The sequence below is a fragment of the Panthera onca genome, chromosome A1 (genome assembly GCF_046562875.1).
Source record: "Panthera onca isolate mPanOnc1 chromosome A1, mPanOnc1 haplotype 2, whole genome shotgun sequence".
In the NCBI taxonomy this organism is placed as follows: domain Eukaryota; kingdom Metazoa; phylum Chordata; class Mammalia; order Carnivora; family Felidae; genus Panthera; species Panthera onca.
Genome location: NC_138339.1, coordinates 223,361,785 through 223,386,597, shown reverse-complemented (window position 1 = coordinate 223,386,597; position 24,813 = coordinate 223,361,785). Strand labels below are relative to the sequence as shown.

General features: G+C 41.8%; 1 protein-coding gene across 2 annotated transcripts in view; it reads left to right on the top strand.

Annotated features, from left to right (window-relative positions):
- FREM2 (FRAS1 related extracellular matrix 2) overlaps positions 1-15,703 on the top strand; it is a 168,481-nt gene extending 152,778 nt beyond the window's left edge. Inside the window, exons 17-24 of one of the 2 annotated variants that reach the window (XM_078434122.2) lie at positions 4,636-4,828; positions 6,916-7,020; positions 8,431-8,558; positions 8,904-9,038; positions 10,071-10,197; positions 11,056-11,243; positions 11,452-11,598; positions 13,344-15,703. In XM_078434122.2, coding sequence (XP_078290248.2) covers positions 4,636-4,828; positions 6,916-7,020; positions 8,431-8,558; positions 8,904-9,038; positions 10,071-10,197; positions 11,056-11,243; positions 11,452-11,598; positions 13,344-13,856 — 1,536 coding nt within the window. In that variant the 3' untranslated portion in view covers positions 13,857-15,703. Of the gene's footprint in view, positions 1-4,635; positions 4,829-6,915; positions 7,021-8,430; positions 8,559-8,903; positions 9,039-10,070; positions 10,198-11,055; positions 11,244-11,451; positions 11,599-12,621; positions 13,315-13,343 lie in introns of those variants that run through there. The other variant, XM_078434125.2, reaches the window with a different exon arrangement.
- The last annotated feature ends 9,110 nt before the right edge of the window (positions 15,704-24,813 follow it).

Sequence of the window (24,813 nt, the reverse complement as noted above, 5' to 3'; positions counted from 1 at the left end):
CTTATTGATCTCAATAGCTTAAAGTCTCAATAAAGCATGTATTTAGCTACCCAGGGGAGATCATTGTTTTAACAAGTTAGAATCTTTAGCCAAGGGATTAGTAGTATTAGCAGTCTACACATCCAGGAACACTTGGAAGAAAGAGGCCTACGCTTGTGTCCACATACAAGACTTTCTAAAGTCTTATGAGATCAGAGATGCATAAGGGAGACCCTGGAATGAGGTAGGGTCAATACTGGTCCACAGATTCCTTAATATTTAGGATAACTTTATGGAATATTTACAATGATAGAATTAGAAATTACCTAAATGACCAATAATAGAATAGTTATGGTTACCCACAAGGTAAAAATATTATATAGCTATCAAAAGTCATGTACCTGAAGAATTTTCCTTGTCATGAGAAAATGCTAACAACATTAAGTTAAAAAGCAATATACAAGGTAGTATAAATAATATTACATTGCTACTATTAAAAATGTGTGTGTATATTGGAGAGAACTAGAAAATTTGGCTGTGCACAATGATAACAGACTAATGAACAAGATTTTTCTTTTTAGATGCTTTTAGTTTCCCAGCTTTCCACAGAACTAACATTACTCTCACTTTAAAAAAACCAAAGAAACCATGAGGTGCCTGGGTGGCTCACATGGTTAAGCATCCAACTCTTGGTTTTGATTCAGGTCATGATCTCATGGTCATTGAGATCGAGCCCTGTGTTGGGCTCTGTACTGACAGCATGAGCCTGCTTGGAATTCTCTCTCTCCCTCTGCCTCTCCCCACTGCCCCCCTGCCATGTACACACACATACTCTCTATCTTAAATAAATAAATAAATAAATAAATAAATAAATAAATTTTTATTGACTACATATTAAAATGTAATATATTTGATAGACTGGACTAAGTAAACTATTCTTAAAGTTAGTTTAGCATGTTTCTCTTTACTTTTTTTCTTAATGTTTATTTTTGAGAGAGAGACAGAGTGTGAGCAGGGGAGGGGCAGAGAGAGTGGGAGACACGGAATCCGAAGCAGGCTCCAGGCTCTGAGCTGTCAGTTCAGAGCCCTATGTGGGGCTTGAATTCATGAACCGTGAGATCATGACCTGGGCCAAAGTTGGATGCTTAACCCACTGGGCCACCCAGGTGCCCCTCCCTTTACTTTTTGAAGTATGGCTACTAGAAAATTTTAAATTACATGTGTGGCTCACATTATATTTTTATTGAATAGTGCTGGTCTGGATACTTGAATGTTCGTGCTGATTGTGCTGAATAATCTTGGGCAAGCCAATTGACTTCTTCGTGGCTTAATTTCAACACATGTAGAATATAGTCTTGCTTGAGTAAAAGAACAAAGTAAATCTAGATAGGTTTTGTTAATACAATATATACTGCCAACTTCTTTTTTTTTTTTTTTTTACGTTTATTTATTTTTGAGACAGAGAGAGACAGAGCATGAACGGGGTAGGGTCAGAGAGAGAGGGAGACACAGAATCTGAAACATGCTCCAAGCTCCGAGCTGTCAGCACAGAGCCCAATGCAGGGCTCGAACTCACGGACTGCAAGATCATGACCTGAGCCGAAGTCGGTCGCCCAACCGACTGAGCCACCCAGGCGCCCCTATACTGCCAACTTCTATAAGAAGCAGTGCGTATATATACTGCCTACTTCAATAAGGCAATGTGTAAGTTGGATGGCTTAAGCTGTATGCCCCAATAAGTGAAGATTTTTTTTTATTTATGTTTGTTTATTTAATTTTTTGTTTGAGAGAGAGAGTATGTGCGCGCAGGGGAGAGGCAGAGAGAAAAAGAGAGAGAATCCCAAGCATGCTCTGTGCCATCAGTGCAGAACCCAATATGGGTCTCGAACCCACCACAAACCATGAGATCGTGACTTGAGCTGAAATCAAGAGTCAGGTGTTTAACCGACTGAGTCACCCAGGCACCCCCCAGATAAGTGAACAATTAAATCTACTGTGATTTACCCCAACTCTAGTTCCCACCTTAGACAGCATTCTGAGTATAATTTTTCTTTTAGAGTATTCATCTTCTTTCCTGTTATTTCCCTCTCCTACCCATCTGATGGCCCAGCAGAAATTCCTTTGTCCCTTCAGCTGACAATACCTCCCCAAATATATACTTGCTGCCCATTATTAGCCACTTTGTAGTGGTGGTGGAAATTGATATCAGTGTTACCTTTTCCAGAGAATTTGCATTTTATATTTTCCCTTCAAATATGGAAGTTAAAGTATCATTTCATTTTGTTGAAAAAACTCAAAACATCTGGAAAGACCCATAAACTCCTATGTCAAGTTACAGTTGCTTGAAGAGCATGTACCAGATGTATTTCTTCTAATATAAATAAACACTTTAAAAAGCCCTGTCATACAGGCAGAAAGAAAATTAAGTACTCATTAAGATGACGTCCAGAAGTCAAATTGACCCCATTGCATTCTTCAGTTTTTCTGGAATGAACAGGAGGTGACGTGGGTGATTGACACTGTTCCATTGGCTCCCGTTACTCCAGACAGCGGTTCTAAGCAGACACAGAAGACCTGGCCGTGATGAGCAAGAAAAGGCAGTCAGATGCTGATTCCATGTCCAGAAAGGGCCAAACTCTAAGTTACCACAAGAACCAATGAAAGAAAATAAAGTTAGAGAGCTTTGTGCCAAGTAACTTATTCGTAGGAAGTGAATGCGAGTAGTTCTCTCCAAGATAGTAACATTTGATACATAACATTGACAAAAATGATTAGCACCTAGAAAGTTTAATTGGAAACTCATGCCTAAAGCCTAATTTTTAAAAGTTTATTAAAATCACAGGATGAAATATTAATCTTAACTTCCAGTGGAATATACATCATTGACTTAATCACTCTCCTTTACACTGAGTATTAAAATTGCACTGCAAGATCCAGTTCTCATTAACTGCAATGATATCGACACTTCACAAAAACAATCTCAAAGGACTCTGGTTGCAAGGCCCCTCTTCTGCAGGCCGGGCTAGATGATGGGGAATGCTAGCCACTACACAGCTAGGAATCAAATCATTTGCTTGGATGATGGTTTCCTTTTTACATATTTTCGCTGGCAATTCAGGTCATCATTTTTGTGATTTAAGGAGTTTATTTTTTAGTCTATGATAAAGTGATAAAGTATTGCTCTCATGATTCATATTATTCACCAACACATGTCTATGATCCCTGTTGCCATTCATCGTGGAAGGAGAATAAGAGTGGTATCAGAAAGCCCAGCTGGAACTTCTCAAGAGTATGATCTGACTGAAGTCTGTTTCCTCTTGTGTAGAAGAGGATATTTGCCCGGCTATTCTGCAAAGCTGTTTTGAGACTGAAGTATGATAACGTTGGTTAGGTGATCTTAGGACCGCCCTCAGCTTTGTTTGGAATGTGATGAGGTGTGATAGAGTAGAAAAGCACAGGTCAAAGGCTGGGCTCCAGTAATGGCAGGGGCCACTGAGGAGGCTTAAAGAATTCTGTGAGAAATGTATTCCTTTGAGCCTTAACTTTCCTCTCTCTCTTTTTCTATGCATCATCAATCCATCCGTCCAGTGACTCATCCATCCATCCATCCAAGCATCTATCCATCCAACCATCCACACATACATATAAATATAATTATGAGGGAGATTAAAAGTATTAAATGGCTTTTATTGTGAACCTAGGGGCTCAATAAATAAATATTAGTTTATCCTGTATTAGTCCTAGCCCACCTGCAAAATACCTGAAGAAGGAAAGTGTAAAATTCCAAGCAGTTCACTTCATCTCAACCAATTATTTTTGAGACATATTAAGTGTTACATGTCATTACTAAACATATTTGCTTCTAGGTCTTTCCTGCTTTATTTTATCTTCCTTTATGTAGTAATTTAATAGTATCTTACAGCAGTATTATTCATAATAACTCAAAACAGGAAGTAACCTAGATGACCGTCAACTGATGAACACCTAAATATTTGTGGCTTATGCATAAAATGGTAGGCTATTCAGAAATAAAAGTATTGACATGTGCAGCGACATGGATGCACCTTGGAAACATAAGTGAAAGAAACCTGTCACAAAAGACCGCATATTGTTATGATTCCACTTATATGAAAAGTCCAGGATTGACAAATACATAGAGACAGAAAATAGGGCTAGTGGCTGCCAGAGATTTGGAGGAGGAGGGAATAAAAGAATGACTTCTAATGGGTTTGGGATTCCCTTTGGAGGTGATGAAAATGTCCTAAAATTGACTGTGTTGAAAATTCCACCTCTCCCTGAATATATTAAATACTGTGGGTTTGTCCACTTTAATAGGTGAATTACATGGTGTGTGTACTGTATCTTAATAAAGCTGTTATAAAACAGAAAAGACTGTGTAGGCATAATATGCTCAAAACAATGGAATTCACCTTCAAGATTTCTGCCGCATATCCTTTGTTGCAAAGGAAGGTACTGTAGTAACAACTATTTAATTGCTCCATAATTAAGTGAGGGGACAGTAGTGTAAATGTTGTCACTTCCTTTCGTCAGTGGCTACTAAAAATCTTTAGCTGAGTGGAGACAACAGCTTGTACAAAATTAGACTCCTCTAATTAACCTTGAATCATGTTGATAGGTACAATTTTATTGTTTCAGGTCCTAAATCTAGTACAGTCCTATGTGACCCTTCGAGTGCCTCTGTATGTTTCCTACGTGTTCCATTCTCCTGTTGGGGTAGGAGGCTGGCAACATTTTGACTTGAAGTCAGAGCTCCGTCTGACTTTTGTGTATGACACTGCCATCTTGTGGAATGATGGAATCGGCAGCCCACCAGAAGCGGAACTCCAAGGTGGGTTAATAATTTGGAACACTTGTTTTCTTACCCATTTGAATTACTTAAGAGGAATTTTTACTATAGCTTAAACTAATGGAAGTGACCTTCAACATACTTTATATTAAATATTTTAAGATTATTTCGTCATGGAAAAACTAAATCATATCAATCCTCCAAATTTTGCATAATATGTGCCTGCTAAATATAACATATATATTTCATGGATATTTAATCCTTACAGTTCATTTTACAGTCAACATGTTTCCTAGATTCTAGAAAATGCATAGAGGAAGTTCCAGTTGAACATAAGAAATGGCACCTCTTGGCTCAGGGAGTGCCTGGGTGGCTCAGTTGTTTACGTGTCTGACTCTTGATCTCAACTCAGGTCTTGATCTCAGGGTTGTAAGTTCAAGCCCTTGTTGGGCTCCATGTGGGGCATGGAGAAGAAGAAGAAAGAAAGAAGAAAGAAAGAAAGAAAGAAAGAAAGAAAGAAAGAAAGAAAGAAAAGAAAAGAAAAAGAAAGAAAGGAAAGAAAAAGAAAGAAAGAAAGATGGAGGGAGGGAGGGAGGAAGAGAGGGGAAGGAAGGAAGGAAGGAAGGAAGGAAGGAAGGAAGAAAAAGAAAGAAAGAAAGAAAGAAAGAAAGAAAGAAAGAAAGAAAAAGAAAGAAAAGAAAGAGAAAGAAAGAAAGATGGAGGGAGGGAGGGAGGGAGGAAGAGAGGGGAAGGAAGGAAGGAAGGAAGGAAGGGAGGGAGGGAGGAGAGATATCTTGGATCCTCGTTCTGGCTCCCCAACTAACTAGCTGTGTGATCTTGAACATACTCCTTAACCTTTGTGGCACTCAGTTTCTTCTGAAAGATAAACTAGACTTCCAGTATTCTTTTTATTTTAAAATTCTATTATTCTATGATATTTTAGCTAAATGTTTTGGAACAGTGTAGTAAGTACAACTACCTCCTGAGCCCATAAGCATCTGCAAATCTTTGTTTCAGTCTCCACGTCAGAAGTATAATTCAGAGTCCACAAGCATAAAGCTAATTATCTATTAGTAGGATGAGTACTGTTTCTTTTCAGGCCCATGATGCTATTCTGGTTCCATGACTATCTGAGCATCATGCCTGCATTACTTACTATGAGCCAGGAGGAAAATACTATTGACAGTGCATCAAAATTTGCTATCTTAAGCACAGTAAAATCGCCTTAAAGCTATGTGATAGGTAATATGTGCACCCTGAGTGGTCATTCCAGATTATTTTACATTTTCATGTTTTAATTCTGTATTTTGCCTTAGAAAATGTATATTTAAGTAAATTTTAATGTGGATCCATGCAAGGGTTCTCAAGTATTACATGAGGATCTCATGTTTCCTTCTTTCCTTTTAGAAAAAAATTTTTTAATGTTTTTATTTTATTTTTGAGAGAGAGAGAGAGAGAGAGAGACAGTGTGAGCCAGGGAGGGGCAGAGAGAGGAGACACAGAATCTGAAGTAGGCTCTAGGTTTCTGAGCTGTCGGCACAGAGCCTGATGCGGGCCTCGAACTCAAGGACCATGAGATCATGACCTAAGCCGAAGTCTCAGTATCTGGAACAAACGACCTCAACTGACTGAGCCACCCAGGAGTTTCCTTCTTCTATCTGGAACCAACTTTGGTCACACTGCTAACAGTCTTGGAAAAGCTCCAGAGTTTTTATTAGGCCCGTAAAATTCGGAATCATTCTGGAGAACACAAACCCACTTCTGTGTCCAAATCTTCAACATTTCACAATTTTACTGTGTCCCTCAATTTACAGCTTCATTTATGTAGACTAATGCTTTTAGGGGGGGGAAAAATCTTGGCCTATTATAATCAATCTGTATATTTCATCGTGACCTCTCTCACGTCCCCTGATTCTATTTTGCCTCCCTTCTAGACATCTTTTCTTGTCAGAAAACAAAACAAAACAAAATACTTTTGCGTCTCTTACCACTCAGAATTCTTCCGATAGCACCCCTTGGCTAGAATGTTTAAAGATGAGACCGTTCTGACTTCAAATTTGGAAGAAATCCTGCCCATCAGAAGTCCCAGGTCACCCATATTTCCATTCTTGCACACTCTCCCCATGTAGGTTCTCTCTATCCCACCAGCATGCGCATCGGCGAAGAGGGGCGCTTGGTCGTGAACTTCAAGACGGAGGCTCAGTTCCACGGCTTGTTTGTACTCTCCCACCCGGGTAAGCCCTGTAATCCACTAACAGGCATGCCCTAGACAGCAGGATACAGACTTCCCACACCCACAAGTGCCGTGTTTCAGCATGCTTCCCCGGGAGGTCTCTAACCCTCCTTTCAAATGAATTATCACTGTGACTTACCTGCAGGGTGCCTGAGAATTGCTCAGCTCCCTCTCATCAGCTACATAGTCATCATTATGTACGTAGATTTTTGGAGAAAACGCAAAAGGGTTAAAGTAAATTTAAAAGAAAATTCTGAGTTCATTTTTGGTGGAGTCTGTCTTGGATAAAGAGCCTAGCAACAACAATCCCCTTCTCTGCTTCAATTCTGTTGTATGAGAAGTGGAATTTTAGGTCATTTGTTCGGCGAGCCCTTCTCCGTTCACAATTATTTTCTAGACACTGTAAGAAACCTTTGTAACAGAGGCAGAAGTGGCACTTCAGTGTGATTCTTACATTTCAGACATGGTAACTAATTATCTTTAATAAGGATTGGCTATGTCATTTTACTAACTGTGACAGCAGATTGTGGTTTGAATATCAACGAGGAGGCAGTCACTGAAGTCTTATGTCCAGGCTTTTTTTTTTTTTTTTTATAAAGGACACTTCATTAGACATCTTTTTTTATTTGATTCTCCATATCACTAAATTGGTTTTGCGTATTGTCCCTTTGACAACTGTTGTCAGATTGGAAGGGGAAAATAGTTCACTTACTGTCTTCTCCTTCCTTCCTTTTTCTGGGTTTGAGCTCTAACCAAAGGAGAGAATAGGGCTGAAATTCAGAAGAGAAAGAGGGTTCATTGTAGTTTTATGAGACTGAGCCGCAAGAAAAACAGACCCAAAAAGACTCATTTTGCTTTATTATAATTGACAGTTCTGGAAAATAAAATTTCTTGGTCTTTACAGGTCCCTTCCACATGTCTACCTTTCTAATAAACTGAATCTTTGTTTAGACACAATTACAGACAATCTAAGTAAAATTAGATTCCACTTATAAATTGGGTTTTCCCGGCTGTGTGGATGCTAATAGACAAAAACTCAGCTCATAGCCCCGGTGCACAATAAATGCATTCACATCAGCTTTTATTGCCCTGCTGCCTCTCCCTGGAAAGTAGCCCTGAACTGTTGGAGCACAATTATCTGCACAAGTATCTCTTGATAGAATTATAAAGTGGAAAAGGCACTGAATTAGGAATCAGAGGGCACACATCCCAGCTGTGTGATCTTGGGAGAGTCACCATAATCAGTCTCAGCCCGGTTTCTCGGGGACAAAATGAGGACAATTATACCAACACTGTGACTTTGAAGGCTTGGTGTTAAAAGCAAGCAATGTGAGATAAGTTACTTTGAAAACTCTAATGTGTTATGTACTCTTTTAACTACTATACCATTATTATAATGGCACTTTTCTAGCATCCTTCACGAGCTCAATGATCATGTCGGCTGACCATCCAGGCTTGACCTTTTCCCTGCGCCTCATAAGGAGTGAACCCACCTATAACCAGCCAGTACAGCAATGGAGCTTTGTCTCTGACTTTGCCGTAAGTGACTCAGGCTCTTACTTAAGTTTGCTTTTATGCTGCCTTTGATTACACCTCAGATTCTTTTTTTTTTTAATGTAGTTTATTGTCAAGTTGGCTAACATACAGTGTGTACAGCGTGCTCTTGGTTTGGGGGGTAGATTCCCATGGTTCGTCGCTTCCATACAATACCCGGGGCTCATCCCAACGAGTGGCTTCCTCAATGCCCATCACCCATTTTCCCCTCTCCCCCGCACCACCCCCCCATCAACCCTGTTTGTTCTCTGTATTTAAGAATCTCTTACGGTTGGCCTCCACCTCAGATTCTTACATGAAGAACATAAACGTCCTCTCTTCTCCTCAAAGGTGCGTGACTATTCGGGGACCTACACCGTAAAGCTGCTGCCATGCACCATTCCATCGAATCAAGAGTACCGCCTGCCAGTCACTTGCAACCCCAGAGAGCCTGTCACCTTTGACCTTGACATACGGTTCCAACAGGTGTGTCTCTTGGAGTTATTTTCCCCTGACTTACAGAATCCCATTTTATTAGGGTCACGGTCTTCTCAGTAAAAATAAATAAATAAAGTCACCCAATGACTTTAATTCTCACATGCTAAGAAAAAAGGAAGTCAGACAAGAAGGAAGCAAGAAAGGAAGGAAAGAGGAAAGAACTGCCCTTTATCTGGCATTGGTTCAGGATATACAACTCATAGTTGAAGAGTATGCAAGGGTTGGGGCACCTGGGTGGCTCAGTCGGTTGAGGGTCCGACTTCAGCTCAGGTCATGATTTCACCGTTTGTGAGTTCAAGACCCACTTCAGGCTCCGGACTGACAGATTGGGGTCTGCTTCTAATTCTCTGTCTCCCTCTCTCTCTGCCCCTCCCCCACTCGCACAAGCTTTCCCTCTCCATCTCTCTCTCTCTCTCTCTCTCTCTCTCAAAAATAAATCAACATTAAAATTTTTTAAAAAGTATAGAAGGGGTTTTTTTGTTTGTTTTTTGTTTTTGTTTCTCTTATGTGATCTTGTCTCCTCCTGGAGTTTGCTGCCTTGAGATCTGAGAATTTTCCCAAGAGTTCTTCTGCACTTCTTTATCTTATTCTTGATCTTCAAGGAAAGTAAATATCCTATAGTTCATGCCACCTCAAAGGGCCTAACTGCCATTATATATTAAAAGACAGGTGATGGCACTTTTTGTCCAAGAACTTCTATTAAGAGCTGGCCTTCCACTGACCTTGATATACCCTGTTACACCAATGGAAAAGAACTCAAGCAGTGCTATTTAGTCCCAGCCAAAAAATTTCACTTCACCAGGTCTGCCTTCTCAAGAAAGACAGAGCCAGTGTTATAATTACCTTCATTAGTTTGGTTGGGTGTGAAAATCGCAGTGCAGGCTTTAGGACTCCACAGGTCCATGTACACAGCTGTGTGTGTGCATGTGTGTGTGTGTGTGTGTGTGTGTGTGAATAATGTATTTATGCACCACCAGAACAATCAACAACACGTAAAAGGGCTTTTACGCTTGGTTTCAGGTCAGCGACCCGGTAGCAGCTGAGTTTAGCTTGAACACCCAAATGTACCTACTCTCCAAGAAGAGTCTCTGGTTGTCTGATGGATCCATGGGATTTGGGCAAGAGAGTGATGTCGCCTTTGCAGAAGGTATCATTTCACAACGGGGACACCTGCTCTGTTTGCCATTGCATCTGTTGGGCTTTGCTCTCTTGGGGTCATGTTTGAGAGGGGAAATTGTAACCCCTGCTATGGTTATGAGAATATCACTGGGTCTTTGCCACTCTGACAGGGATGGGGTAGGGCCACTGAAATTGTATGTGTGTTATTGGACGGTTTTTCTTCTGGGGAAATAAAGAATTTATTTCTATGTCCCTTACCTAAGTGACTTCTGGAACAAATCTAGGTTTGTTTTCTTCGGTCTTTTCTCAAGGTGCGTAGACTCAAATCCTACAGCTACTTGAGATTATAAATGCCTCATGGGCAAGTGTTATAGCTGTCTTGTTCAGTGATGTCTTTCTAACACCTAGCAAAATGCCTAACACGCATGGCAGGAGTTCAGTATTAGCTGTGAAAAAGAAGATTGAATACCAGGGAATTTCCCTAAACTCTCTTTCAAAATCAGATAAAGCTAACCCAGCTTTTTATCGATGTTCCTTTTTTATAGACTTTATTAGTCTGCGTCTTGGCAAGTAATTTGTTTATCTAAAGCAGGCTTTAGCCACAGTGGAATATTATGAATATTAAACCATAGGCCAAGCCTGGAGGTTCTTCCTGCTACCGGCCGAGCACGGGAGGGTCAATAAATCTTCAGTCACATGTAGTCAGTTCTCAAAGTGGTGTTAGCCTGGGAGCGTGTGAGATCCTGAAGGTCTTCCAATATTCGATGCCAGATTAGGAAAAGAAGGAAATGCCCTCTGGTGGCATTCCTGTCACAAATTATTTGCGGTGTCACATAGACACATTTTACCATGTAACAGAAATAACATTGCCACGTCTCTGTTTCAGGTGATATAATTTATGGTCGAGTCATGGTAGATCCTGTCCAGAATCTAGGTGATTCCTTTTACTGCAGCATTGAGAAGGTGTTCCTGTGCACTGGAGCTGATGGCTATGTTCCCAAATATAGTCCCACGAATGCAGAATATGGCTGCTTAGCTGATTCTCCTTCGCTCCTGTATAGATTTAAAATTGTGGTAAGTGCTTTGACCCAAACAGTGAACTAGGTAGACACTCAAAGTCAAGTGTTTTTGCCTGATGTTTAAAAACAATAGCATCTTTTCAAATGAAACCAAATGCTGACATTTTCTACTTATACTGGCACAAAACGAAACGAAAGAAACACTCTGTACTTGCAAAAGTTGTCATTAGCTACAGCACTCCTCATTCTCTTGTTGCTTAAAGGACAAAGCTCAGCCAGAGACACAAGCCACCAGTTTTGGAAATGTCCTGTTTAATGCCAGACTAGCAGTGGATGACCCTGAAGCTGTTCTCTTAGTGAATCAGCCTGGATCCGATGGGTTTAAAGTCGACTCAACAGCACTCTTTCAGGTGGGCCAGTAACAAGCCACTTACAACAGCTCCACGAGGACATTCAGGTTACTTAATATCAGAATGCCCCAGATGTCTTCTATTAAATGGCAGTGACAGTAATATTGCAGAAGTCATAGTAACATTGAATAAGGTAAGGTAGGTAAGCCCCACAGGACCATATTGAGCACATGGTGGGCATTCTGTAAACTCTCATTGTTATTTTTATTAATGCCTCACCATTACTTTAGGTCCATGTGTAAAGAAGACCCTCATTCAGCCCAGAATATAAATCTAAGTCTGATGGTTGGGAACTCTGCTTTTCTTCTTCAAAACTTCCTTCCTCTCGACTTTCCATGACCATCTTTATTAGAGTGATCTTGTATGAAACGCTGGATTCCAAAAAACAAGTGGGTGCTGCTCATAAATCTCCACTCCCAAAGACTTTATAAACTAGGACAGGATGTCCTAACCTAGAGGTAGATGGTAAAGAGACCCACATGACCGTAACACTGAGCAGACAATTGAGAAAAATTCAGAGATGTGTTCCCACTGTGAATCCTTGGGGGAGCAAGTACACCTTTTAGAAAATTTACTGAAAATTGTCCAGACAGGATGGGCTGCAGAAACACATTATCTTTATTCAACCCTAAAGGAAGAATCTTAAGGAAGTATTATTTGTTGTTCTGAGTACTTTTTTAAAATTATTTTTACTGTTAACACTCAAAGCATTTGACCCCTTCTAAATCCTGAAAGTTTTGGGGCGCCTGGGTGGCTCAGTCGGTTAAGCCTCCGACTTTGGCTCAAGTCATGATCTCGAGGTCCGTGAGCTCGAGCCCCGTGTCGGGCTCTGTGCTGACAGCTCAGAGCCTGGAGCCTGTTTCAGATTCTGTGTCTCCCTCTCTCTGACCCTCCCCTGTCCATGCTCTGTCTCTCCCTGTCTCAAAAATAAATAAAACGTTAAAAAAAAAATTTTTTTTAATAAATAAATAAATAAATCCTGAAAGTTTCAAAAAACCATCAGAAAATCCCTTCTTTTCACAGGCCCTGGGAAAGCAGAAAAACTGACCTCTTCTACGGTCTTGTGTGTAAATATGCAGCAAGACAAATCAGACGAGAGTCCCGAGGGTCAGAAGGTCTGAGTTCTAGTCCTGCCTCTGCCACTAACTAGTTGAGGGACACGAGCAAGTTACTGCTGTGCATTCTTGTTTACTCATTGTTGAGATGAATAAGTTAAGCTGTGTGATATTTAAAGCTCTTTACAGCTCTGACATTCAATGGCTGCAAGTCACAGATGACCAAATACTTACCGGCACACCCTCCCTCAAGAGTTGCACAAAATATTTTAGAGTGCTCTACACAAAGCCTTGTACGTACTATATGTGCAAAAATAGTCAGTAGATTCCAGGGTGCCTGGGTGGCTCAGTCAGATAAACATCTGACTAAAGCTCAGGTCATGATCTCACGGTTCTTGGGTTCAAGCCCCATGTCGGGCTCTGTGCTGACAGCTCAGAGCCTGGAGACTGCTTGGCATTCTATGCCTCCCTCCCTCTCTCTCTGTCCCTCCCCTGCTCGCATTCATCAGATCTCTCTCTCTCTCTCAAGAATAAATAAACATTAAAAATTTTTTTTTGAAATAGTAGATTCCTTTTGCAGACTAAAGTCTATTATCAGTTGTTGTCTCTGCCATTAACTTCTCTTGCAATAGTCATGCAGTAGGTTGGTATGGTATTTAATTTTCTAACAAACAGAGCTGTGTTTTCTAGGTGGCTCTGGGCCGAGAGTGGTACATACACACCATCTACACAGTAAGATCGAGAGACAACGCCAATCGAGGTATTGGCAAAAGAAGCGTGGAGTACCAGCGCCACTCCTTGGTGAGTTCAGGGAAGCCCCGGGCAGGTACCAAAGGCCGGAAGAAGAGGGAGATGAGGAGCCCACCACCGCTGGCCTGGGAAATAGGTGCTGAAAACAACCGGGGAACAAACATCCAGCACGTCGCCCTGGACCACACCAGCAAGAAGCAGATCCCCCAAGGGAGAGTTCCTCCTGATGGCGTCCTCCCCCGGGAGCTCAACCCTCCCAGCTCTGAGGTCAGCCTGGTCACGGTGGTGGGAGGCATCGCTGTGGGGTTACTCACCCTCTGCCTTGCCGCCATCACAGTGACGATGTGCAAGAACAAGAAGGGCGCCAGGAGAAAGGACGCCCTGAAGGGCTCGGGCAGCAGCAAGCCCATGATGCCCCCACAGAGCCACCACAACGACAGCTCAGAGGTTTGATGACCACAGGTGGATTCAGCCTTTTCCTCAAGTGCCTCGGAAAGACGATAGAAACCCAAATGCTTCCGTAAACAGCAGAGCTTTGGGGACTTCTGCTACGAAGCTGCTCAGAGGACCTGACCGGACTACTGAACTTGGATTTGAATTCTGTCTACTCTTTCATGCGTCACAGAACAAATTCAGACCACAGACCGCATCTTTCTTCTTGCCCAAAAGGCAACATACTCAGAGCCAGCGATGGACTGCCAGGGATGTACTTCACATTTAGGGATTTTCTCCACACAATGGAGACAAATCTATTCAGAGGTGCTACAGACTCCGTCAGAAGTTTAAGAGGAGTCTATTGTTGCTATGTTAGTCTGAACCTTGAAGGTGCAATTATCACATCATTTATTCATTGCCTAACAGTTTATTACGAGGACGGTTTAATTGCTAGTCTGAAAGGATGATAAACACACTGTTCATTACGACAAGTTTTCTAACAGGCGAAGACGGCACAGAAGTATGACCAGGGATAGCTCAACCCATAATTCACCTCTTCTACTACATGGGAGGGAATGGAAGGAAAGAGAGAGGGAAGTAACTGACTAGTTTGGATTTGAATTATGGTGTCCTTGTTTTATTTGCTTATTTAATTTTAAATTAAACCAAAGAATATGTTCCATCTGGAAGAGATTGTTGAAGAAAGACTTTGCTGTTATATAGTGAGAAGTAGTCGAGTTCTTGCATGGTAGTATACCTAATTGGTGCTCAGCATTTGTGGGAAATGAGAGGGTTGGTGGCGTTTGGATGATGAAGAAATGCTATAGCGTTAGATTTGCATTTATAAGACAATGTTCTCTAAGAACTGAGCCTAGATATTTGCAGTATTGAACCCACAGATGATAATGAAAAATATCATTACAGGTGGTGGAGGGAGAAAGTGATATTTATTAGCATAACGTGTTTAACCGAAGTGCCTCTATACACGTTTTATAGAACATTTTTCCAGATGACACCTGAGGTTAACCCTCAGAGTAGCACAATCACGTAACAATGTCCAGAACTCGAACTGGCCAGAAGACATTTCATTAACTTGCTAATCAGCATCTGGTCTAAACCAGGGGACTCTCTGCCACTGTCATTCCAGAGGTGGTCTTGGAGGTGCCTTCTTCTTCTTCGATCCAGGAGGAGAGTAGCATTCTGTGACATCTGCAATTCAGGGAGCTGATGCAGTGCGATCCCTGAGTATCTGAAAATGTAATGCTTAACACCGCTTACAGTGTTAAAAACCAAGAAACATAGGGAGCTTGCTTGGCAAGGCTCCTGTCGCCTTTCTGGAAAAAAAAAAAAATGTGCTTTTACCAAATGGCAGGGATTTCGGTTGGAAAGGGAAGGAAAATGTCAGTGGTCTAATGACCAATCTTCCAAAAGCTGGTAAATGTATTTCAAGCAAAAAGAAGGTCGGGAGAAGAAGAACCGTGCCTAAAGACTAACCAACCCTCAAATGTTGCCTGGAATCCCCTTTCACTTGCATCCATAGCCTGGCCACACTGGACATCTAGTGGAATGGATCTTACCTGGTGTCTGTGAGCACCAACCATCTCTTTATTGGAAAGAAAAATAAAGGATCTACACTGGTGCTGAGAGAGAGAGGTGAAAAGTGTCTGATACTCGCCTCTCTTCTTTTGGGCAGCTCTGCACTTGACATTCAAAGTCTTTCAAGGAACATGGTGGACCGTAGTCCCCTTCCATTGGGGAATTTACAAATATCACCTATTACTCAAAGGTGTCCCCCCACCCTGGGACTTTACATAAAGTACTGGATGGCCCAGGAGTTCAGTTGTCAAATAAACATCAGCGCTTTCTTAATTGTCCCCTTTCCTTTTGCTTCGCATTCTGGCAGATGCTTGGCTACTTCTTCAGTTATCTCGTAACTAGTATAGGCATAAGCATGAATGACGCAGCTTCAAATGTGTGGGCTTCTCATGACTTAGCATGGGGTTCAATTCACTTAGTGAGAGCAAGTACCCTCAATTGACCTTATGCTACTTTGGTAGCTTGGGTGCTTCAGAGCCTACCGTGCGGTCTTGGGCGTCTCTGTCACTGAGTGTAGTAATTAGCGAAGCATCGTTACAGCTTGTCTGTTTTGAGCCATTGGGCCACACTGGCTTTGTACCAAACTTCACTCCACAATTAGTTTTTCTAGTGAGATTGCCATATATAAATTGGAGAGTTTATAAAATACAGAACATGTCCATCCTTTCCTAATAAAGAAGTTTCTTCCTCTCCACCCATTTCCTTCTCTCTTTCTCTCCCTTTCTGTCTTCTTCCTTTCCTTCCTCCCCTTGAAAGCAGAGAGTCTGTGGGAAATAGGAAGATACAGCTTTCTTAAGTATAAAGTGTTTGGATTTCGGCATCATTTCTTTTATATCTATTCACTTAATATGTGATTTAATATACATTAATCATAAAAACTCTTTTTAGTGGAAGAAAGAGTCAGGCAAAATGCTTTATTGTTCAATAAAGCAGACCCTTTTTTTCAATATTTTGTTTTTAGAGAATTATGCTTTTATTATCAGATCCAATTACATAAAATAACTTCCCATAGACAACAGGATGTAGCTATAATAGCTCCTTAGATGCTCAGTAGCTTCTGACCCTAATTAAAACAAGATTTTCTTGATGTTGCATAGTAAACCCAAAACACAAATATATATATATATATATATAGAGAGAGAGAGAGAGAGAGCCTTAGTAGCTCCCCTAGCATGTGAACTATGAAGCATTAAAATACGTAATTATGTTTTAATCATGGTTTTACTTATTCCAGTTCATTCCCTCTGTTAACATTTACTAAATGCTTTCCTAGAATTAGCCACTTTGAGAGATTACACAGAAACCAAGATATCCTCCCTGCTCTCAGGCAGGTTATGCTCAAATGTGGCATTTCTCTTAGACTAAAGGAATCGAGATTTACATTAGGTCCTCCCCTGGACCAAGAACACACCAGGCATATCTGTGAACCACAATTTAAAAATCTCTCCAGAGCACTGACAGTGGCTCTAATCTTTTTCATCTGAAAGAACCCCACATGTTATAGATCATTCTGATGGTGGATCTCATGCAAAATGTTTCAGATCAATAATTTAATGGAATTGCCCTTCAGAAATCTACACAGAGAAGGTACGTTGCAGGGATGTGGATAGCCCTGTATATTCTTTTCCTCTGAATGGAAGACATGCCTACTTTATTCCAAGAATGGGATATAACGCATAAACTCTTGTTCCAGACCGTGAACATCCCCAATACCTCCTGAAGTGCACCCTCCCACAAGCCTCCACAATGTTTGAATAGTATGAGTAAAGGTCAACTGAAATTCTGCCGTGCTACTGCATAGCATTTGTGATAAGAAGGACGGATTCTAGGCTCAATACGAAGGGATTTAGTTCTATAAGCAGCAAACAACTTCTTTATCAAGTCCTCTTACCTCTAAGTCTTTCCCAGGGAACCGACTCCAAGGTCCATTTTAAAAATGGAAATGGAGGGGCGCCTGGGTGGCTCAGTCGGTTGTGTCTGACTTCAGCTCAGGTCATGATCTCATGGCTTGTGGGTTCGTGCCCCACGGCGGGCTCTGTGTTGACAGCTCAGAGCCTTGAGCCTGCTTCAGATTCTGTGTCTCCCTCCCTCTCTGCCCCTCCCCTGCTCATGCTCTGTCTCTCTTTCAAAAATAATTAAACATTAAAAGAAATAATAAAAAGAAATAAAAATAAAAATGAAAACGGACCTGTATGAGAATCATGGAGTCTTTCCTCGTACAAATTGGTGCTAAGGGTTAAAATAGTCCTAGATTGAGAAATAATAAAGTAGCAATAACAGCAGAATGTAATGACATTTAGATTTTTGAAGTTGGAAATTTGATTTCTGCTACTCTTTTGAAAATATCTATTTAGTTTTGGCTGAGAAACCAATTTAGTCCTTTAAAAAGAAAAAGAAGAAAATATCTTTAAAGATGCAAATGTTTTACAAATTTGAAATTTACATAATTGTATTCATTTGAAAACAAGTGAGCTATGATTCTTTGAACAGCTTTCATCTCTTGTCGCCATGATAGCAATAACAAAAGGAAGAAAACAGGTGTCTTTACTAACCCTGGGGCAAACGATGAATAGGGCTTAAATGTTCAATCAGTCCCACTGCGATGCCTCAGAAATGTGCGAGTTGGCAGGAAACTATAAATACTACTATTATCTTGCACACACACAGCCACATGTGCATCTAAAAACAACCAAAGATCTCATTTCTAGAAAAAAAGACGGCCCTAACTACAGTTTTAACTGAAATGGTTCACATGGAGATTTTCGAGAAGGTCAACAGAATGGTTATTTGTATAAACATACTATTGTGGGAAGTTTCTTGGACATGAGTTCAAAGGTTGATATGTTTCCTTAAGGTTTTTTCCTGGTATTGATTCTAGTGTTGCCTGGTAAAGATGTAAAAACACTTTCAGAAAATATCCATAGGTTCAGAGTTTCTCTCACTGTCTAGTTCTCCTTGTTGCCGTGTCCTTTGATGTTAAGAACAAAAGACAGATTTTGGTAGTTATTTTGATCTTAATAAGGCATTTAAACATAGAAGTTCATGGTATTTTCTATAGTTTTTTTTTACCAGAAAGATTATACAGAAAGTTTTTAAGTAAAGAATGCTGATTCCCTCTTGAACTAAAGTTGATAAAACAAACTCTACTAACGTCAGCCTCATTCTGATTTAATTTTATTGGGGAAAAAAATCAGAATATTGAATTTGCAAACTTTTAAATAGTGTTGCTCTCTTATCTTTCAAGTACATTATATTACTTTTTCCCTGATGTTTGTTTGTGTGTGTTTTTTTTAGTATTGTGTTTTACTAAAAACATTAAAAAAAAAAACTTGCTCTAGCAATGACATCTACTCCTTCCTTCCTTGGTTCCTTCCTTCCTTCCTTCCTTCCTTCCCTCCTTCCTTGGTTCCTTTCTTCATGGACTAGGTTTTTTTTCTTCCTCTGAGATTTGTTTATCATTCTTCCTGTAATGCTTCCCTTTTAGTTTTGAAACCATTGCCATTTTCACTACGTAATTAACATATTCTTATCCATCCGAAAGCTAGTAGGTGAGCATAGGACGTGTGCACTGTCCTTTCTTTATAAAATGTTAAGGCTTTTGGATGAAGGAAAGAACTCCCTTCAAAAGATCAAAAGCATCATATTGAATAATGTGATGACAATCTGTGCTTTGATTCTCTCAGTAAAGGTTCAACACTGACATTTAAGATATTTTAAAAGATCCCTTTAAGGATCTGATTGAGTAAAAATAAAAGGCCAGAGATCACATATATGAGGCTGTTTTGGATGATTGAATACTTTGCAACGAAATAAATGGCAAAACAAAAATACTGTTAAAATGTTAACAGCATTGAAGTGTTTTAAATTGTAATTATTAAATGCACAATGTTCTTTTTACAAGGAGCCAGATGTTGCCTACACCAATTACACGATCCTTTGAATACTCTAAGTGAACTTCTCCAGGTATTTATTTTTCCAATGTTTGGATCGTCCCTTCATAAGAATTGTCAGTATTGCGCCTTAGAAAAGAAGAAAGTAAAGAGAGAAATGTAAATTTTTAAGAACTAACCTTAATAAAAAGCATGATAATACAAATCACTTAAAATATAGAAAAGCAATTACTGGTAAGAATAAAAGATCATTTCTGTAAGGGCCAAAATAAGCATATTACAAAAAGAAGTACAAAGCAGAGTCTGCTTCTGTCGTTTCAGGAATTCAAGTTTTTGGCAAGGTATTTTTAAGCCCATTTGCCTATAAAAGGAAACTTCAGCCTGGACAAGGAGTTGTGTGTTTTGTAATTGTATTAAGTGCCTGCTTCCTTCCCCAAAGCCCTCCAGAGCACTCAGTAAATTTATATTTTTCCAGCCACTGAGCAGCACATCTGTGTGTGATGGAATTATTTGCAGAACTTAATAGCCTTTGTGATTTTCCCATGGGAACTCTTCAAAAGCTAACAGGGGTCTAGGTTTTTTGTTTGTTTACTGGGATACTTCATATTTGCTGGATATTGAAACTTATCCTGGGAAACCAATTATGCAAATAATCTGGAGCCATTCAGCCTTCAATCCATGTCTAAAATAATTCTTGCTGCCACTTGTGTTTCATAACTACCACTGTTTTCCATCAAAACACATCACATGTTTCATATAAATAAAGCCCATATAAAAATAAATGTGTTAAAATGGTCAAATGCTCGTGGTTCATTCTCTGGTTTCAACTTCACTAAACATCAACGAACTCGTGCAGTCTGCAACGAGTGTCAGTTATTTCCTTCCTGGGTCTGAAGCCTGAGCTCCTGCAGGCTTCCAGACTGGGACACGTGTTCCCACGAATTCTCTGATGCTGGTGGAGAAATACAGCCGCTCCTCAGCGGGACCTACCTGCAGGATCTTAGTGCTTATTCACCAGTTGTAGCAGGTGCATACACAGCCAGAGGCCGCCGGGGGCAATGCGTACTTACAGGAAACGATATATTTAGGGAACTGACCCTGTCCCAAGGGGCAGGGTGTCTAGATCCTACTACAGTTATGAAGCTGTGCCCAGCTACACTGATAAGGATGAATCAACTGATCGGGTCCATTGCTGAGAGGCTGACAAGGTAGTCTAGTTGCCTTTATGCGAACTTCACTCAAGTCAATGATGATCTGATTTTTGTATGGTCACATTTTTAATATGTGGCCACCAGAATGCAGTACCCAAAAGACATGCAAAGATAGCCTCTTACAGCCATAAGAAGGACTGTGTTGAAGGATTATACTGAAGGATAATCCCAAGAAAAGGGCAAAATACACAAAAGGTGGAGTGGAGGGCTGGGGGAAGACATGGCCATATTGTAGCAGAAAAGCTATGACTGGCCTCAGAAATGACGGATTCAATTCTTCTCCACTATAAATCTTTATTTTATTTTATTTTAGAGAGAGAGTGCACAAATGGGGAGGAGGCTGAGGAGGGGACAGAGAGAGAGAATCTTAAGCAGGCTCCATGCTGAGCACAGAGCTTTGACTTGGGGCTAGATCCATGACCCTGGGATCATGACCTGAGCCAAAATCGAGAGTCAGAAAGAGGACCAAGGAAGGAAAGGCTCATGATCCAGCCACGCCAGATATTGACAGTGGGAGACAAGATGATGCCATAAAGTCGTAATCACCCCAGAGGAACGCAAACTAAGGGAAAACCCCTCCCTAACCACTATGAGTGAATGTGGACCTGACTAGGGGGGAGAAGTCATCAGGAGCAGAGTTAGGCCAGTCTGAGCCCTCCCTACCCAACAGCCATGCCAGTAAACTGTGGCAGAGGAAGGTCGATAGCAATTTTTGAAAATCCTACAATAGACTGAAAAGCCTTTCAAGACGTCATGATCTCATCCTAGAAAGGTAAACGTGACTAATTGCAAAGTGGTTCAAGGTGGTAGGGAAGACAGAGTAAGATTATATCCAAAGGAAGGGGACACGGGTCAGAGACGACGCAGGGTACCAATCAGGGAGAGAACGTTTGGGGAAAGGTGTCTGCAAAAAGAGGGAAAAGTATCTCCCCAGGATTTCCTCAGAGTCCGAAACATACGCTACATTGCAACATACAGTAGCTGGGGCCGGACGTGGTTCTGCCACTTTTGATGAGGACAGGAGCCCCTCCCCCCTCCACACCAGTCACCACCACTTGGCTTGAATTCTAAAGAGATCCCTACATCGAGAGGCATTGTTATTACCCAAGGGTCGTAAGAGAAGGCCTCAGAGGCAGTGGCATGAATGAAAGAAGTGTTGTTTATAATTTATAGACATGATTTTCTGGGGGTGTGACCTACACAGAGTATGATTTTCAGGGACATTTTATGCACATTAAAACAAGTGTCTGCTCTGTGTAGATAAATTGGAGAAAATACTTTCTCTATGGAGATATTAACCCCAGGCTCATAATTTGGTGTTTTCAAATGGAAGTTTTGTTACTATTCAGATACGACAAGGCCAACGGATCAAGAAACAATTGCCGTTGAAAAGAAAGCACATGATGCTCATAGGCTCCCAAGGGAGACAGCCCATCGCACCACAGGAGCCCCACACACGGAAGCACCAGGGTCAGTCATGAGGCGGAGGGAACAAGAGGAAGTATGGGCAAGAGCCTTACTTATAGTTTTTATGGACAGAAACAGCCAAGGCAGGATAAGCAGGATGAGGTTTAGCTGATTTGAATAATGTTAATGGAGGCTAGGGCATAGTGCTGTCTCTAAAATAATTCTTTTGTGTTTATTTTATGTTTGAGATACAGGAGAGAGAGAGAGAGTGCGCGCGCGCGCGCGTGCATGAGTGGGGGAGGGGCAGAGAGAGAGGGAGACAATCTGGAGCAGACTCCAGGTTCCGAGTTGTCAGCACAGAGCCCGATGCAAGCCTTGAACCCACAAACCGTGAGATCACGACCCCAGCCGAAGTCAGATGTTTAACAGACTGAGCCACCCAGGTGCCCCGTGCTGTCTCTTAATATCCGGTACCTGGCCCTTGGAGGATTGGACGGATGGATAGTAACCCAGAGTATGAGAGGCAGATAAAGAAGGTGGTCGGGGCAGGGGCTCTGGATTGCTTGGTTTGCCTATGAAAGGCATTAATCTCTAGGAACTGACCAACCCTCTTTGAACCTGTCTTAGGGGCAGAATTAAAGTAGATTCTAGGGGCCTCTGGGTGGCTCAGTAGGTTAAGCATCCAAATCTTGATTTTGGATCAGGTCGTGATCTCACGGTTCATGAGTTCAAGCCCCCGCATCCGACTCTGCACTGACAGCACGGGGCCTGCTTGGGATTCTCTCTTTCTCTCCTTCTCTCTACCCCTCCCCTGCTCATTCTCTCTCTTTCTGTCTCTTTGCCTCACAAAATAAATAAATAAAATTTAAAAGATTAAAAACGAAAAAGTAGACTCTAGAAGAAGGGCCGGGATTTTTTATCCAGACTCCATGGTATTTAATTATACCCAAAACCAGAGCACTAAGAACAAAGACTTTCAAAACCAAAGTCAAGTTTTGTGTGAGAGTTTTGTGGGAGGCAAGTCCTGACAAGAAAAAAGAGAGAAGGGTAAAAGCCAACCTATTCTAGTATCAAGGGATTGTGTGAAGGATTAAGAGAGAGAGAGAGAGAGAGAGAGATGGAGAGAGGCTAGGAGCCTGCGAAGCTGATTAGGTCGGGGGATTACCGCAAGGGCAAAAGAGGCATCTTGCCCCTCCCCTACCGTTGCCCATTTAAGACCCGGGAAAGAGATCACCCCTGCAGGAATGCCTGTTCCAAGGTCAGGCACAGCCAAATACACTAAGGGATCCATGTGTGTGATGCCAGCGACCCCCGGAAATTGTATTGGCCCAGCATCTGAAGGGCAATCAATGGTCAGAACAGCTGGGGACTCCAGACCCTGCCTGAGCACTGTGTTCACGGCCACACCACACCATACCTGCTGTCCAAACAGGAAAAGCACCGACAGGGGTCACCTGTGCTGGCTTTGATCTTGGGGATTACCGTGGTCTGGGCCTACAGGTAAAGAGATCGGATGCTTCCCTTTCTCCAAGAGGTTGTCTGTATTTCCTCCTTCCAGCCTTCTCCTCCCTTCCAGCTCCGCTCCCCCAGAAGAAAACCAAACTTCACCCTGACTGGGGGCAGGGGTGACTGTATTTTGAATATCATCTTTGGTGTTAGCATTCCGGGAGAACTCTGACTTTCCCTCATTCTCCTGTACCATTGGCCCCCAAATATACTTCCCTTCAAGGGAGACTTCTTTAGTCAGCCCTTAGTAACTGATATAATAAATGACCTACCGCAGTGCCAAAGAATTAATGAGGCTTAGTGCGGGAGGAGCGGAGTAATTTGAGTCTCCCGGAGAGTTTCCGATCACGTCTGCACAGCCCCAGAGATTCTGACACAGCTCCCACACCTCCGTTCCCACGCCACGGGGCTGTGCGGTTTGCAAAAGATCTAGGAAGTGAGAGAACCATGACCTTCAGGGAGAATCACTGGTTTAGAGTTTGCCGTACGTTGACAGGAAAGATTGGCATTTTTAGTGCAATCCTGGAAACCAAAGGCAGGGATAATTGTGAGTTTCTGGAACAGGCTAGGAAGAGGTTTTTGCAGTGAGCCCACAGAATGTCCTTGTACAGGGGGAGCCTCCCTCCTCAGGTGTCCCAAGCCTGTGGGTCAGTCTCCGCCCCACTGTTCTTAAGATGTAGGGTCACCAAGTGTCTACCCGGTAGGACTTCACCGACTCAGATTCTGGCCGGTGTGGATGAGCTATGATAGGTTTCTGCTCCCAATTCTTGCCAAAATGCAAGCATTTATCTTCGTAGGAAAAATAGGAGCCCTGGTGCGTTAAAAATGAGTGCTAGAGTTATAGAGTCAGTGGAATCTACTAAAAAAATTTATTAACTGTGAATCGTTCAGAATTCATATCAAGTACGATATGGCTTCATGAAAAAAAGCAGGCTACGAAACCAAAGGTAGAATGGGATCCCTATTTTGCACTTATATGCAGATAATACCTACGTGTGACAGGGGCGCATACGGAGGGGATGTGAGCAGAGATGGGGGTGCAGGGTGGGGGATGTGAGGGTAGGGGGTTATATAAGAAGTATGTTTGCAGTGTGAAAAGGAGTGTGTGCACATGTGTGTGTAAGTTCTCACAGTCCTGGACACAGGAAAAACCTGTTGTGGAGGGGCGCCTGGGTGGCTCAGTCGGTTGAGCGTCTGACTTCAGTTCAGGTCATGATCTCATGGCTCGTGGGTTCGAGCCCCACGTCGGGCTCTGTGCTGACAGCTGGGAGCCTGGAGCCTGCTTCCGATTCTGTGTCTCCCTCTCTCTCTGCCCCTAACCCACTCGCATTCTGTCTCTGACTCTCTCAAAAATAAATAAACATT